The sequence below is a fragment of the Microtus pennsylvanicus genome, chromosome 3, assembly GCF_037038515.1.
Source record: "Microtus pennsylvanicus isolate mMicPen1 chromosome 3, mMicPen1.hap1, whole genome shotgun sequence".
NCBI lineage: Eukaryota > Metazoa > Chordata > Mammalia > Rodentia > Cricetidae > Microtus > Microtus pennsylvanicus.
In genome coordinates this window covers 23,225,966-23,243,701 of record NC_134581.1, presented here as the reverse complement: position 1 = coordinate 23,243,701, position 17,736 = coordinate 23,225,966, and the positions used below count along the sequence as shown (strand labels likewise).

The following is a 17,736-nucleotide window of genomic DNA, read 5'->3' as shown; positions in this document are numbered from 1 at the left end:
ATCAGGGGTTTTCTGCTCCTTCTGCCTACCCAGCCACTTCCTCATAGCCTTCTGCCTACATCTGAAACCTTGAGCTGTCTGGGACCCTGTTCTGGATTCTCTTTATCCTACCTACCTTGCCCTAGACATTCGCATCTATTTCCAGGCCTTTGTTGCGTGTTTGGCTTTCACCTCCAAGAGTCCAAGGCCTGATTTCCAATTGCTATGCATCCATAGCATGCCATGTTGCAGGAACCTGAGCTCCAAAACCACATAGATAGAGTGTCTCCTATTCTCAAGAACTGTTTCTCCTGTTAGGTTCTCACCAACCCAGGTAAGAAACTAGATTCTGTCTTCCCACTCCATCCCCAGTAACTGGACCCCAAGCTCGGTCCATTTTAAATGCAGCCATAATTCCTGAATTCATCCACTTCCCTGTCTTACTTAGGGTTTCTGTTGCTGCAGTGAAGCACCATAACCAAAAAGCAAGTTGGGGAGGAAAGGGTTTATTCAGCTTATACTTTCATATTGTCATTCATCACCAAAGGAAGTCAGGACAGGAACTCCAGCAGACCTGGAACCTGAAGGCGAGAGCTGATGCTAAGGTCGTGAAGGGGTGCTACTTCCTGGCTTGCTTCCCAAGGCTTGCTCAGCCTGCTTTCTTACAGAACCCAGGACCAACAGTGCAGGGGTAGCCCCGCCCACAGTGGGCCGGGCCCTTCCCCATCAATCACCAATTAAGAAAATACCTTACAGCTGAACCTTACGGAGGCATTTTTCTCAACTGAGGTTTCCCTCCTTCCACATAACTTTAGCTTGTGTCAAGCTGATATAAGCCTAGACAATACACACACACACACACACACACACACACACACACACACACACACACACCATCTCCTCTGCTACTCTACAAACCAGAATCCATCCTGGCTTAGCTGAAGGTAACAATTCCCCTCTCGTTCTTCCTCTGCCCTGCATGCTTACCTACTCCAGGTCACTTTCCTCCCAGGGGCCATAGTGTTTGTTCTGTAAGAAAGACGCAGTCCAGACCCCATCTTCTTCCTCTGCTCCCATCCACTGACTTGGTCGAGCTTTCACTATAGGGCCAGCTGCCTCTCTACTCCAGGGCCCATGCATCCCCCACCTCATCCCAAAGGCACACATTCCTTTCCACTGTAGCCATGGCTTGCACTCAGCTATAGTGATCCACTTGCCTGGAGTCTTCTCTTCCCTTCCAATCGTTTTCCAGTTATAATTGCAATAGCAAAGGTGTTTGTCAGTAACCACAGAGAGGAATGTTTCTAGTAGCTGTTAAATATGCAGATGTTTTTAAACGACCAAACTTCTCTCAGCAGTGTGGGGTTAATAGGCTCCAGATGGGAGATTTACGGAGGCACCATCAGAGTAAGAATCCTAGTGCCAAGGCTAGAGCTCCCTACCTGTCGAGCCTAACAAGGACAGCCAGGACTGCCTTCCAGAGGGGGGAAGGAGAAAGACAGCACGCGAGACGGTCCGCAGTTTACAAACATGTCAGAAAGGGTGGTTTGTGTTTATCAGTACCCCAGTTGATTTGACACTGAACATCTAAGTAAAGGTAGTTCCTGCGGGGTGGGAGGAGGTGTGCCTTACTTGAGTTTCGATTGAAGGGGGGCTCCAGAGTGCTCCAGGCTGAAGTCTGTGAGCCCAGCATGGCCCTGACCCTGAAGTTATATGGTACTGTGGCAGCGACGTCATCAGTGACGTCACACTCCAGACTGTCGGTCGGTGAACACCGGCTGCTGGGGATCCAGACGTGGCTCGTGTGCAGGCTCTCATACGCCCTGGCCAAAGAGAAGAAGGCACAGAATCACGCACACCCATTGAGACGGACTCAGAGATGGCTGTCACTGCCTCCGTTCTGCTTTTGGGGGTCAGCAGGATAAGCATCCTCTCCCCAACTCCAGATCCTCTACTTGCTTCCCAACCACCACTCTCGTTTATTCCACGGGAACCTTCGCATGAGCCTGAATCTGTCCGTGGTCACCACCCTCCTCTCAGGCACCATCATGCCTTGCTTGCTGTGACTTCCCATTCTCCACACTCTACTGTAGCGATCCCATTCTTCAAACACCCCACACAGCAGACCGTGATGCTTCTGTACCTAATGGCTTCTTATGAGGCTCTAGCCTTCTTCAATCCTACCCCCTAAGGATGTTACTTCTTCCCAGTGACCTGTGGCTCTCCCCTTCAAAATGCTGATCTCTTTTTGCCTTGGCTCTCTGACTAGATCATCACTGTCTCAAATGTTCTGCCTGTTATCCCACAGGTAGGGTACAAATATCACCTCCTCCAGAGGCCACCACCTAAGACAAAGGAGCTGCAAACTCAACTCCATTGCCTCAGCCTTCACAGCTTCCTACTGGGACTCAAAAGTCTAGGTTTGGCTCAGAGCTCTATGCTGATGGAAAGGTTTTGCGTCCCGTCGTTGTTCGGTGGGGGTAGTCACTGGCCACTTGTGGCTTTAGAGTATGTAAACAAGGAAGAATGGAACTCAAGGCATGTTTCAATTTAATTTAAACTTAAATAGCTACTAGTAGCTAGTGGCTGCAAAACTAAGGAGCACAGAGCCCGTGTACTGAGCATCTTCCTCTAGAGCAGTGGTCCTCAACCTTTCTGATGCTGCGACCCTTTAATACAGTTCCTTGTGGTGGTGTGGGGACCCCAATCATAAATTTTTTTGTTGCTACTTCATAATCATAATTTTGCTACTGTTATCTTACCGTAAATATCTGATATGCGAACCGAGGGGTCACAACCCACAGATCGAGAGATGCTGCTCTAGAAGCTAATTTCCCCGCATCTAGAAGTGTGCACCTCTGTGTCCCCCTCGGGGCCTAGAAGAATCACTACACATGCAGGACTCGGTTTATGCTTATTTGCTAAAGAAGTGTGCTGAGCACCAACTCTGCCAGTCACTTCTCAGAGACTGCTAGAGCCAGGACAGCTGGGGAAAACTAATCAGGTTCACCTCTGGGCCAGCTGAACTTTAGGGTCAAGACTTACTTGGGCTTCTAGATATACATGCAGAGTCAAGAAACTGTGACCTCCTATACCCCAAAGGGAGTGGTTCTCCAGGCTGCAGGTCAGGCCCAAACTCACCAGACAGTTGGCTTGCTGTTGAAAACGGGCACAACAAAATATCCCTCCACACCCATTCACACCAAGGGGTGGACCAGGAAGAGCATCTATTCTCGGGCCTCAAAGCCTCCTGGAGCAGAGAAGGAAGGGCTATCTATCCCTCTCGGACATGTTGTCTAAGGAAGACAAATTACTAAGCAAGGCAAACTCACCCTTGGTACTCCACAGAATAGGACACTGTCTCCCCGGGCTGGGCCACTGGACTCCACATCAGGAGATGCTTCATGTTGATTGACAGTACAGTTAAGTTCTGTGGGGCAGGCAGCAGGGCCACTCCGCCTGGGATGAAATTAAGAGGGACAGTGAGAACTGGCGTAGCTTCAGCTTCCGCACTTGTCCAAGTGCTAGGTCTTACCCTCCCTGGTTTAGCTCTGCCTCTGTGGCAGCACAGAATATCTGCAGTGATTACAGCCCCGCTTTAGTGAATAGTGTTCATATTCTCTATAGGTCATTGCTAGATTGCCACAGAACTATCCTATGTAACTTTCTTTTCTTTCTTTTTTTCCTTTTTTTTCTTTTTGTATTTTTGAGGCAGGGTTTCTCTGTGAAGCCCTGGCTGTCCCGAAATTCCCTCTGTAGACTGAGCTGGCCTCAGAGGTCCACCTGCCTCTGCCTCCCAAGTGCTGGGATTAAAGGTGTTCACCTCTATGCCTGGCTTTTCATGACCCTACTGAGTTTAAGAACCATTATTTCCCCCACTATATAAACAAACAAAGCAGAGGCATGTTATTTGTTCATGGATATGTTTTTTATAACTTTAGTGTGTATGTATGATAAGAATGTGTACGAGTGAGGGTGTGCATATGCCATGGTGTATATGTGGGTGCCTTTAGTGAGGATGTACATATGCCATGGTGTATATGTGGGTGCCTTTAGTGAGGATGTACATATGCCATGGTGTATATGTGGGTGCCTTTAGTGAGGGTGTACATATGCCATGGTGTATATGTGGGTGCCTTTAGTGAGGGTGTACATATGCCATGGTGTATATGTGGGTGCCTTTAGTGAGGGTGTACATATGCCATGCTGTATATGTGGGTGCCTTTAGTGAGGATGTACATATGCCGTGGTGTATATGTGGGTGCCTTTAGTGAGGATGTGCATATGCCATGGTGTATATGTGGGTGCCTTTAGTGAGGGTGTACATATGCCATGGTGTATATGTGGGTGCCTTTAGTGAGGATGTACATATGCCATGGTGTATATGTGGGTGCCTTTAGTGAGGATGTGCATATGCCATGGTGTATATGTGGGTGCCTTTAGGATCCTCTCCTTCCACCTATGGGAACCAGGTTCGCACTTGGGCCATCAGGTTTCATGAAAACATCTTTATTGGGTGAGCCATCTCACTGGTCCTATTTATTTTAATGAACATATAAAATATGTACCCATTACATTTATGGATAGCTATGTGGTATTTTAGCACATATATGTAATGTGTTATTTCAAATGAAAGCAAGCCTATGTTTCTCAAACATTTATCATTTCTTTTTAATTCAAAGCCTTCACATATCCTGTGTTCTGGGCCTTTTGAAATATAATTTTTTTCCTCTATAGGTAGTCTTCTATGCAATAGCACACCAGAATAAGCTCTAACCGGAACTCAGTAGTTGTTAACCAGTCTTAGCCCTGTCCTCTCTCTGGATCCACGCTCCTCTCCAGCCTCTGGTCACCATTGTCATTCCATTCTAAACACACGAGGTCGACTCTTTGACATTCCGCCTAGGAGCGAGACTTGCAATATTTATCTGTCTGTGCCTTGTTTATTTCATTTAACATAATATCTTCCAGACCGCCCATGTCTGCCTCTTATGGCTGAACAATATCCCATTGTATGTAGGTACTTTTATCTATTTATCGGCTGATGGGCATTTAGGTTATTTCCACATCTTGGCTTCTGTAAACAGTGCAGCAGATGTCTCAAGGCAGCTATTTAATTTTCCTTTGGATGTATTATATAACCAGTGGTGGGGTAGACAAATCAGAGGGTGGTTGCACTTGGACTTTTTGAGGAAGCTCCACGCTGTTTTCCATAAGGATTACAATAGCTTACATTCTTGGTAATAGTATGTACCAGCATTTGGCTTGCTATTTTTAACTTTTTAATGAAAATCACTTTTACTGTGGTTCTGGGGGATTTACTCCCAGGGGTTTATACATCTTAGGCAAGTGTTCTTCTTTTGAGCTACATTCCCAGTCTGGGGGTGAGGTGATAATCTTATTTTGGTTTTATTTTGCTGGGATGATTAACAACACTGACCATATCTGCTGGTCATTGGTATCATGTACTTTAGAAACGTCCATTTAATTTTACTGTCCATTTTCAATCAGTTTATTTATTGACTTACTATTGAGCTCCTTCTAGAGTCTATGTGATAGCCTTGGTGCCGGCTGACCTGAATCCAGGCCTTGACTCAACCCTGGACTATGTTATCTTATGCAACCAGAATAACCTGAGCCTCCTTCATGGCAAATCCACTTAGGCTCTTGCCAGTTTCTCAACATGCCCATCTCAAGCATCTTCATCCCTGGGCACCAGAACACATTAGCTCGTGACCAGCAAGGCCAAATGGGGCATCAGTGGCCAGGTGGAAAGCTCTGACTCAGGGCTACTGTGGGCAAAGTCCAGCAAAGAGGGGTACCAAAACTGCTCAGAGACTCCACCCGGTGAGACTGCGAGCACGAGAATGCATGTGGGGCACGGGAGACTCCTCCTATGGATAAAGGAAGTGTCCGGGACACACCCACTGTGGCACTACGGTTTGCACCTGTACTTGTAAGAACTTCAGGCAGCTCAGCTTTGCCGGGAGCCCTGGGGCGCCGTCTGGACCTCTGCAGCTCTTCTTCCCCCTTTCACACGCTCTCTTCTAGTGCCAAGCACCTGCACCTCTGCCGTTACTGTCACAGTGATGGTATCTAGCAGTGTCATGGCAGACAGAGTGACAGCTGGGCCCTTTATCTTGGATCTTTCGGTTTCTGCCTCTAGATGGGCACCTGCTGTTTGTGATCAGGCATCAAGCCTCATGACCACGAGGGAGAAGGGGGCTCCTGAAACATCCTGTCTGCTGGCACTTTGCCTCTCTTCTAGCATAGGACCTTGGTGATGAGCCTTCGTCTCTTCCTTAATGTACTCACTCTATCTGGGAAGAAAGACCTTGGGCAGCCGCAAGGGGGCTTTTCGGCTTTCCAGCCAGAGCGTCTTTATTTTTGATTTTTTTTCCAATTCATAATTTTGTTATTAGCTTATGTTTATTGTACAAAAGAACAGTCTTTACAAAACTCTCAAATGTCTGCTGGGTGGTGGTGACGCAGCCTTTAATCCCAGCACTCAAGAGGCAGAGGCAGGTGGGTCTCTGTGAGTTTGAGGCCAGCCTGGTCTACAAAGTAAGTTCCGGGACAGCTAAGGCTACACAGAGAAACCCTATCTTGAAAACAAAAAAACAAAGCTTCTCAAACGTGCATGGCAAATTCTTTTTTTCTTTCTTTCTTTTTTTTTTTTTTTTTTTTTTTTTTTTTGGATTTTCAAGACAGGGTTTCTCTGTGGCTTTTGGAGCCTGTCCTGGAACTAGCTCTGTAGACCAGGCTGGTCTCGAACTCACAGAGATCTGCCTGCCTCTGCCTCCCAAGTGCTGGGATTAAAGGCGTGCGCCACCACCACCCGGCTGCATGGCAAATTCTTGATCATAACTCACACCACCTGATTCTTCTTCCCTCCCTGCTTCTAGTGGTCCACTTTTTCTTTACAAAAGCCACCCTTCTACTTTTGTCTCATTACTTAAAATGAATAAAAACAAACCTATATTCTGCATATGAGAGAAAATACCATGTGTCTGAGTCTAAATCATTCTGCTCAACATAATGATTTCGGGTTTCATCCATTTTTATTCGAATGATATGATTTTATTCTTTTGTGAGACAGGGCCTCACTATGAAGCCAATGATGGCCTGGAACTTATCATATAGCTTGGCCTGGTCTCAAACTCACAGCAATGCCCTCCCCGCCCCCAGGCTATGGACTACTCAGGCATGGTCGCTCACATTCACAATCTCAGCAGTCGGGCAGCTGAGGTAGGAGATTAAGTTAGAAAAAGCCTAGGTTACATAATGAGTTCCAGGCTGCTACAGTATTAGATCCTGTCTCATCGTTTAAAAGAAAAAAAAAAGACTATGAACTGGAATAACTAAAACTCTGTGTGTCTGTCTCTGTATGGGTGTGTGTGTCTGTGTGGTGTGTGTCTATGTATGTGTGTGTTTTGCATGTCTATCTGTGTCTGTGTGGTGTGTATATTTGTGTCTGTCTGTATGTGTCTATGTGGTATGTGTGTTTGTGTGTGTGCCTATGAGTGTGTCTGTGTCTGTCTCTCTGTGTGTCTATGTAGTCTATATATTTGTGTGTGTGTGTATATGTGCATCTGCATGTGTGTACACATATGTTGGTGCTGGGATTTGAACCCAGGACTTTCTGAATATCATAAACATGTACTGCATCACTGAGAAAAACCCACAACCCAACTAAAACAAGCTTGAAAGAGAGCAGGTCATGAGATGATTCAGAGAGTGAAGGGCTTGCTGTTCAAGCTCATGAGATCCCTGGACCCATGTAGAGGTGAGGAACTCACGCAGAGGTGAGAGGAGAGAAACAACTCCACAAAGCTGTCGTGGGACCCCACATGAGTACCACGGCATTCGCTGCCCCCGATGCTGCCCCCGATAATAAAAGTATTTTTTAGAGTAAGAGCAGAGAAACCAATCTATACACTCCAAGAATTACAGTAATTAATCTCGTGGTATCAAGAAAGATAAAGAAACACAGATCAAAAGGCAAAAATGGAAGACCTCAGAGACAGCTCCACTCACGTATGCTCAAGTTTGATTTGATAAAGATACAAAGCAATTCAGTAGAGGAAAGAATAAACTTTAAAACAAATAATAGTGGAACAGTTTGGTATGTGCTGGGGAAATAAAACTCCACTAACCCTCACATATTACATAATGATAAACTTAAAATGAATCTTAACCATTACCTCACAAAGGACAACTGTCTAGAATACATAATGAACACTCTAAACTTAATGTCAGGACATCAAAAAAACTAAGAGATAACATAAAAAAGGTATGAAGAGAAATTTCACCAACAGAAATACAGAGAGAGCAATAAGAACATGAAAAGATATTTAGATTGGAGTCGGTGTGACGGCTCAGTGGCTAAGAGCACCTGCTGCTGTTCTCCCAGAGGACCCAGGTTCAATTCCCAGCACCCTCACGGCAGCTAACAACCATTGCAACTCCAGTTCCAGGGGCTCCAATACCTTCCTCTAGCTTCCAAGGGCCCTAGGAACACACGCTGCCAAAATACCCATACATGGAAGCATATTTTGTTTATAAAGATGTTTAGGTCATTTGCTAAGGAGAAAATGCAAATTAACACCACAATGAAACAGCACTGTGTAGTTAACGTTACAAAACTAAATTCTGGCAATGGGACAGAGAAGATGGATCCCTCATACACTGCCAACAGACTTGTAAATTGGCACATGGATTCTGGAAAATTGGCAGTTTTTTTTTCAAACTAAATATGCAATTACTATCTGACTTAGCAGTTGTGATCTTGGGCATTTAGCCTAGAGAAACAGAAACTTCTGCCACGTCAGATCTGAATATGAGTGTTTAAAATTGAACTTGGATTGCTGCAAGTGTCTTCCAATGGGTGAATGGGTGAACAAAGGTAACAGGCAGGTAATGAGAGGGGGTCATGAGGAGGAACCCAGGAAGCCTCTAGTGGCTCGGGATGGCCAGGAAACAGCTAGACCCTGAGAGCCTCCAGAAGGTTCACAGTGCTGCAAACATGATGCAATCCTGTGACTCAGTAGACAAGTTAGTTCCACTGGAAATTATCTCAGGCTTTCAGAGACGCACAGCAGCGGAGGGAGCTTCTGGATTCCCTTGTCCGTCCTTCCTTGTGTCCACAGAACATAGCGTAACCGTAAGATACGACAGACAGTCGCTACAGTGCCACAGACCAACAGGCTTACCAGTTTTCTGCTTTATTTTCTTTCTTCCGGGAACCAGTCCAGGACTCCCCACGTAGCTGTCATACCTAGTTAGTCTCTTCCAGGCTGTTCTCAATCTGTCTTTGTCTTTTATGACCTTGACGTTTCTAAAGAGCACTGATTGGCTGTTTTATAGCTTTGTTCTCAGTTCAGGTCTGTGTGATTTCACAGGAAAGGAGTGAATTTACACATTTTTAAAGGGTAGCTTGCTTTATCCGATGTCTTTGCTACCCCAGCACCATCTTACACTTGGGAACGTCCCCCGGACACATGCCTGAGAGCGACAGGATGGTGCACCAATTTCAGTTCCTTCAATATCCTTCATGAATGTCTCAAAGGCTGATGAAGCTGCTCACCCACCCACCCCCATCCTAGTTCCCCAGGGGAGATCAGGCTTAGGCTGTCCCTTTCAGCAAGCTGGCTGGAGACAGGTCTCAGCTATGTGACAGCACCGTGAGAGAGGTGCTCGGGACAGCATTGGCCAGGGGCTGGTTCCAGACAGGCTGCAACAGCCTTAGACCTAATAGTAAGACTCAAGACTCCCCACAATCCAAGCTATATACTACTGCTTTGTTCTTTGAAGACTGAGCACAGTGACTAGAGTCTGGTCTGAGACTGTGCATACTCTGGCTGAGTGACTGCTGTGTGCTTTAATGGAGCAAAGGTCTCTGTCCCCAGGGCCAACCAAAAGCCACATATGCTCCTCATGGCCCTCTTCCGTGAGGTGCACCAGTGGGCAGCAACATGCGCAGGCACCGTCTCCCAAGCATTCTTGCTGAGGGCATTCGTTTCCACCTTGTGCACTCTTTCTACGTACGTCAGAAGAGAGTAAGCCCAAGCAACTGGTTGCAAAATACATATTTTGCTTTGTACTCACAGAAAGACGTGGTGTCGATATGTGTAATTACCAGTGATGCTAATCTTGATCTGCAAAGCTGCAATTTACCTGCTAGTTAATAAACACACTGGGAGGGATATGTGAGAGTACGCAAATCCTTTTCACCCTTTCTCATGTTAACTCGGGCAGGTGTTGGTAGGTGACCTTCCAGCCATCTCTGCAGTTATGATATGAGTCTCTTTTAACTGAATTGGGATGCTCCTGAAAAGAAGAGCCATTCCTCCTCCATGATTTGTTGTTTTCAGAGATTTGCTTATTTGCATAGACTCATAGGTACTGATTTCATTGTATGGCTAAAATCCAGCGCTACTATTATTGTTACTCAGTTGTTCCAGCTTCTGCCGATTAAAACTCTTTCAGGTTGTATCCATTTGACTCATTGTTGCCCACCTCCCACTCTTTCCATTCTCATTTTGTCAATTGATTTTGTTTTGTATTGTTTTGTTGTTGCTGTTGTTTTGGTTTTGTGGTTTTGGTTTTTTGAGACAAGGTTTCTCTATGTAGCTCTGACTGTCCTGGAACTAGCTCTGTAGACCAGGCTGGCCTTGAACTCAGAGATCTGCCTGCCTCTGCCTCCCAAATGCTGGGATTAAAGGTGTCTGCCACCACAGTTTTTACTGTTTTCTGTTTGTTTCTTTTTGAGATAGGATCTATGTAGCTTTGGCTGGCCTCAAAATCAGAGATCCACCTGTTTCTGCTTCTGAGTGCTGGGATTAAACGCACTGGTCATGATACTCAACCTTATCAATAGGCTTTAAAACAGTAACTTTAGATCTACAAATTTCAAAGACAATATAAGCTCCAAACAATGCTAACATCTTATGTAACCACGATACAGTTATCAAAACTGTGGGACCAATGTGGATCAATTACCATAACAAAATTCCAGACTTTATTTGGATTCTGCCAATTCTTCCACTAACAACTTTTTCCATTCCAAGATCCAACCCAAGATACTATGCTACATTTAGGCCTTCATCCTATTTTGAGCACTTCATTGCTTACCACAGATGCTCCTGTCTCATCTCGCATTTTCCTGCCCAGTCCTGTAAGCATCCACTGCTCTAAAGAGCCCCACCCAGGGACTTTCAAAAATCCCAGTGCCTAGGCAGTACCCCAGACGAATTTAGAATCTCTGGCTGCCTTGGCAGTTACATGTGTAACAGCTCCCCAGTGACTCCAATGTTCATTTGAGACAGGGACACTAATCTAGAATTAACTTCTGGTGGATAAAAAATAGTTTAAAATGTGTTAAACCCCCAATTTGGGGGGTTTCTGTATATTTTCTGGTAGTTTATGTTTACTGCAGCAGAGGGCGACTCTGTTCATCTCTAATCAGCCCCCAGCCCAGAGCCCGTCATAGAAAAGGAACTTAGGAACAATGAGGGAAACTGAACAAGTGAGCCACATACATCTCAACTCCCATAAGATTAGCCTAGGCCTGTGGGTTTCCTAATCTCTCCACCTTCTTGGTCCTTCCAGTTGCTCTGAGATTCATGTCTCCTAAGATCTTAGGTGCAAGGGAGATTGCAGGAAGACTGCCCTCCATAAAGTCACTGGGCTGGCTTTCCAGGCAGAGACTGCTGCATCTCTTCCTGCCTGGACCCCATTGGTCACCTCGTCATGTTTGGTTCTTCTTCCACTACCTTTTCCTCCAACGGGGTTTAAGGTAAATGACTGGAAAAGGCATCTCCTTAATCCCTTCCCTTTGTCAAGCCTCCCTTTTCTAGCTGAGTCTGTGTCTCCCCTTCTTCTAATCAGAAGGACAAAGCACACATTCTGGCGCTGGCTAAATCAGAGTCAAACCCCAACTGAGTCTTGGTTCCTGCCCTGAAATGGGGGCATCAGACCTGCCTTGCAGACTGACGTGAAATGTCTGAAGACCATCTATTGCTAGAGCATCATGTACTCAGAATGTGAGCTATGTTTAGTGGCACGGGCTTTCAATTCCGTCTTCCTGGAAGGGTGAAGCAGAAGAATTGTAAGTTCACGGCCTTTCTGAGTTACAGAGCAAGCTCAAAGAAGCTTAGAAAATTTGGGGAGACTCTCATCTGAAACATGAAAAGTTAAAAAAAAAAAAACCTAAAACCAGGGAACAAAGACTGTGAGAATATAGTTCAATAGTAGAGCAATTACCCCAGCATGAGGTCCTAGCTTCAATCTCAGGAAAGAAGGAAAGGAGAGGAGAGGAGAGGAAAGGAGAGGGAGAGAGAAATGTTAGGGGAGGGGTCAGTTGTGGCTGTCATTGTTATTCTTAGTACATAATAATTAGTAATTATTATTTGTCCTTAGAAGGGACAAAGTAAGACACCTTTACTTATCTTCCCAGTGATCTATAAGCAACAGAAGCTCATTCTGCGCTTGCCATGTTCACCTGCAGTCTTGAGCAAATGCTCACAATTACTTGGAGGCAACTTTAACTAAAGCAATTATTTTCTGACACTACCATTCGCAATGCCAAAAGACCAGAATAGTTAACAGACACACACACACACACACACACACACACACACACACACACACACACACAGAATGAGAGAGAGAAAGGACTCAGGGTGGGAGCAGGTGTGAACACCACACATTTGCCACAGGAAGTGTGTGAAGGTCGGGGGACAACTTGAGGAAGCTGGTTCTCTCCTCCCACCACCTGTGTGCTGAGGATTGAACTCACTTCATCAGACTCAGCAACAAGTACCTGTACCTACTGAACCAGCTCATCAGCCCCTGTTGGAGAATCATAACAACAAAGTTTAAGGCAAGAAAGTAAGGAAAGAATGCATCAACTGTAAAGACAGCAGGGGGCCTGCAATCTAAACTTATTTCCTAAAAGTAGGAAGAAATAGGCTCAAATAATACAGGGTGAGCCCTGAATACACAGATGAGAAGTGAGAAGTGAGCAGAATTTGGACATGGTTCGCTGAACGTTTGAAACTGTGAAGGTTTGGGGGCCAGGACAGGAATACCATCCGTTTCCATGTAGGCTAAACATTTCCAAGTTGTCTTAGTTCTGATTTGCTGCTTAAGTACTCAAGGCTCCCACTGACGCCACAAAGTAACCAATACCTTGGAGTAGTAAAACTAGAAATTTCTCTTAAATGTAGTTTGACTTGAAGAAGCATTAACAGGTAAGGAACTGCAGTTTGGGAACAATAAGGGAGGTAATTACAAGGAGCCAGGAGTGGAACAGAAAATTGCATAACCTTACTGGCAGAGAAAATGCCCCCAAACCAAATCTTTTTATAAATAGTGTGAAGTACCTTTTTCTGTGAGGATCAAGAAAAATCTAATTTTATAAATCTTACACCCAATATGAAGCTTATAAATTATTTCCTTTATGCTTGTCAGAATTTTTAATCATTTTAAGTGCCACATGAAAAATGACTGCAATAACTATACTTTAACCCTAAAAATACCAAATGAAATAAATAGCAAAGTGCATAGAACTCTATAAACTATCTTGATGACATCTTTCTAGATGTCTGAGGATATCAGGAAGTTTTACAAATAGAATGCAGGCATTTAAGATGTGGAAGATGGAGATAAAAAGGTTTTAAAAGGCATTTTATGCTGGGCAGTGGTACACTCCTTTAGACCCAGCACTGGGAAGGCAGAGGGCAGGTGGATCTCTGTGAATTCAAAGCCACACTGATCTACAAAGAGCGGTCCAAGACAGCCAGGACTGTTACACAGAGAAAACCTGTCTCAAAGAAACAAACAAGCAAAACACCAAAAACTAAATCAAACCAAACCAAAAACATTTTAATTCAACCCCAAACCTAGGAAAGTACTGTCACCTTCTTAACCTGTATTCAAGGCCCAACCTCAGATGTATTTAAATTCTTTATTACCTGTGAGAAAACAGGAGATCAAGGTGCAGAAAAGCCACATGACAAGACTTGTCCAGACTCCTTGCAGAACCACTGTGTTGGCCTGTGTCTGGGGTGAGGGTCTCCGGCAAACTTAGTGGACCCAAGTCATTGCTTCCTTCCAGAGTGAAGTTTTCTATCCATCCTAGCCATCTTGCTTCAGGAAGCAGATGTTGGTGCTGAGGTCAGAGCTGCAATGGAGCTTGAATTGTTCTGGAAAGAGGAGCTGGCCCAAATGCTCAGAATGGGCGTACTCTGCAGCACCCTTTCTGCCCAAACCCAGCTATTGCATCAAGGGGAGCGGCCTGTGAGAGTTCCAGAGAAATGCTAACTGGGGAGCTTGAGACATCTGCCCGAGGGAGACATCCGGGCAGACAGACTCAGTGTGGAGGGCCCTGGCTCTTCCCAGCAGACAGTGAACATCGAGGATTATTTTCCCTACTCATCAAGGGGCATCCTCTGCCAAGCGCCTCTCTGCCCATTCATTCAAGCTGGGTGCTAATTAGCTGTCTGCTAATACATACTTCTGGAAAAGTAGAGAAGCAAAATAATTACTATTACTGCCGTTCTCTAGTGCTAGGGGTTGAACCCAGGGCTTTGTGCAAGCTACACTAGCACTCCGCCACTAAGCTACAACCCACAGCTGTTGCCTCGGGTGGTTTTTTTCTCTTTCTCTCCTTTCCTCTTTCTTTCTTTCTTTCTTTTTTTTTTTTTGAGACAGGGTTTCTCTTTGTAGTCCTGGCTGTCCTAACACACTCTGTAGACCAGAATGGCCTCAAACTCACAGTGATTAAGTGCTGGAATTAAAGGAGTGTGCCATCACTGCCAAGTTCTGTGGCATCAATTTTAAATACCATTCTAAAAGTCAAAAGGTAGACAATAATAGTTTTATATTTGCAAGTCTGCAGAAAAGAAAAGCTAGGACATAATATGCTAACAAGATTGGCACCTTGTGGTAGAACTAGGAAAACATGAACAAGATTCTTTATCTAATCTTTTAAAATTGATTATTGAATCAATAATTCACTACTGAAAGTTAAAACCAATTTTTAAAAATTTTAAACAAAATCCAGTAAACTTCAATTCCTTGAGGACTTAAAAAAACCCAATGCACAAATTATAATGGTAAAATAAGCATTGGTTTGAGAATGCACATTGATTTTTGAACTGGACATATTTTAGTTCTAGTTTCTTAGCTTATTCGCAAGATAATTTTGGGTCAGTCATTCACTGATTCAGCCAACATTCCCTAGGAGTTTATTATGTGTGAAATCTGGGAACTCAGTAAGTTCTTATCCTTTCCCAACTAATGAAGATGCATACAGAAATACTCATGGGGCAATATTGAATACAATGGAGGAACCACTGAGGTACTGGGGTACTGAAGAGAAACACCCAATCCACCTTCCGGGATTCTAAAAGGCTTCCTAGACTGGCAGAGTATTGAACTCAGGGGAGTTAGTTACAAATGGTGTTTAGAAAAATCCTACATTTTTTAGACAGAGTGAGCAAGGCTGGAATGAGAAGACATGGCGAAACATACAGAAACAAGGGTCTAGAGAGCTCACAGTGTTTTCTGAGTGCTTTCCAGTTTATTCTGAGAGCAGTATCAAGGGCAGGGTTTCAAATGCCAATCTGATGGTGGCATTCTCTGCATTTCAGACTTAAAAGGTTTCTGAGAAAGCAAAGTGACAGGCAAGAGGGGGTCTGCCAGGCATCAGAGTGAGAGATACTGCCAGCCTATGCGAGGCGTCCCCAGGTCTGTGGGAAGAAACGAAAACCTCAAAATGCAGGACTGAGAATAGTAGCTCCTACATAATGTATGGACTAGGAAGGACTGGGAAGGGCCAGAACTCCAAACATGACTTTCCGGTTCTGGTTTGGGAAACTGGGTGGACAGCAAGTCTTCAAAGGAAAGAACAGAAAGGCACAGAGTAGGGTGGGGTCAGGGCAGGCAGGGTCAGGGGTCTGCAGAAAGAGGCTGCATTTGCTCAGCCTCATGCACTTAGATTTAAAGCATTTGTGTGAGCAGGCACAATCACCACTATGCAAATACCTGTCTCAAATTGATGTCAAGGAAATAATACCTCTCCCCTACTTGCGGGGGTTTTATGGGTAGTGGGTGAGCTTGTGCAAACAAAACTTGTCCACTAAGAATGATGTGCAGACATATAGAGAGAGAGACCATAGAGGGCAAGAACATGAACTAGAAGACAGAGTTGGGAGGGTAGCTCAGAGAAGTGGTTCTAAAAACAATGAGGCATGATGTGATTGTTCAGGCAGAGTGCAGAAGAGAGTCCCCAGTGAGTTCATCACTGAAAAATGTTCCCTGGATTCAACAACTGGAAAGTCATTGTAATCCCAGCAAGAGGAGTTCCTGTGGAAGCCTTGGATCCAAACCTAGATCATTGTGGGTTGAAGAGTAAATGGAAAAAGTAATGGCCATTTTATGCAAAGAGGAAGAAAACAACTCCATCAGCCTTACATTTCTTTTTCATTTACAAAGAAAATACAGTAATGCATTGTAAAACAGTTGTGGGAATCAAGAATGGGGACAGGAAATCCATCAGAAATATGCCCAACTCTAACCTCTTTTCACTTACCTCAACTGCTTCCCAGTTAACACTATAAGGGGTGTGACTCCTGAAATGAACAACGATTTAGAGAATAAGCAGGAAGTGGGCCACAGAACAGAGTTCCAAGAATATACCCATCCGTTTGAACAAAAGGGGTTAGACGAGTTCACGATTCAGCAATCCAGATAGAATAACTTGAGCAAAGCCAAATGATTGAAAGTTTGAGAATTTGAACACAAAGTGAATCAGGGGATTAAAGAAAAAAAGGTAAACAAAAAATGCAATCAAGAGTAAGTCTCACACAGCTGAGTTGTGGGGCAGTCCACCACTGAGCCACAGGGTCTTAAAATAGTTCTGCATGGCATGAGTCTGTACCAAGACAACCCAGCTCAATTACGAGGAGAGTTAGGTCCTGGGCTCAGCACACACCTACTGGGCAGTGAGAGGTAATGCCATTAACCTAACCTAGCTTTTGAGTTCATCTTTCTGAAGACTGAGTTATCACCCAGTAAAAAACAACAACAACAAAAAAAAAACAAAAAACAAAACTCAGATGATCTGCCTATGCCTGGGACATTACACTAGGTAAGGGCTTCTGGGTGACTATGCCTCATTTGCTCAACTCTACCACCTGATACTCCTGTCTCTGCTCTTGCTTCTCTTCTGCTTTGTCAATTCTCCTCCTATACTACCTCAACCATCTTGTCTATGCAATATACCCAAATCAAACTATCCTTTATCCTGTTGCCTGCAGCTTTGTTTTTGTTGACCCAAGGTTTGAAGGAGCTAAGACTTCGAATTCACTATGTAGGCAATTTGGGATGACCACATCCTGATTTTCTTGCCTCCATCCACAAGTGTGGGGATTGGTGTACATCAACATGCATGGTTTATATGACACTGGAAATCAAACCCAGAGGCCTGTGAATATTAGGCACTACTCTACCAACTGAGCTACAGCCCAGCCATGTTGTCAGAATTCCTGGGACTTTCTGCAGAATTGGAGGATGGTTCAGGCCTGAAGAGGAACAGTTGAATGGATAAATAAGTATGCCTAAATAGCATATCCCCCCATTTGCTACTTAATTCTTTGGTATTTAATTTTGTTAGGAAAAACAAGAACTTTATGTAAAAAGAGCAAGGGGGGGAAAGGTCATACTTTTTACTCCCAATCTGAGCCTCACTCA

At 44.6% G+C, this 17,736-nt stretch overlaps 1 protein-coding gene across 2 annotated transcripts in view; it reads right to left on the bottom strand.

Moving 5' to 3' along the window:
- Il20rb (interleukin 20 receptor subunit beta) overlaps nt 1-14,753 on the bottom strand; it is a 36,122-nt gene extending 21,369 nt beyond the window's left edge. Inside the window, exons 1-3 of one of the 2 annotated variants that reach the window (XM_075967717.1) lie at nt 13,956-14,753; nt 3,312-3,438; nt 1,612-1,802 (exon numbers count right to left, since the gene is read on the bottom strand). In XM_075967717.1, the coding sequence (XP_075823832.1) occupies nt 1,612-1,802; nt 3,312-3,438; nt 13,956-13,995 (358 nt within the window). In that variant the 5' untranslated portion in view covers nt 13,996-14,753. Of the gene's footprint in view, nt 1-1,611; nt 1,803-3,120; nt 3,231-3,311; nt 3,439-13,955 lie in introns of those variants that run through there. The other variant, XM_075967718.1, reaches the window with a different exon arrangement.
- Between the last annotated feature and the right edge of the window lie 2,983 nt (nt 14,754-17,736).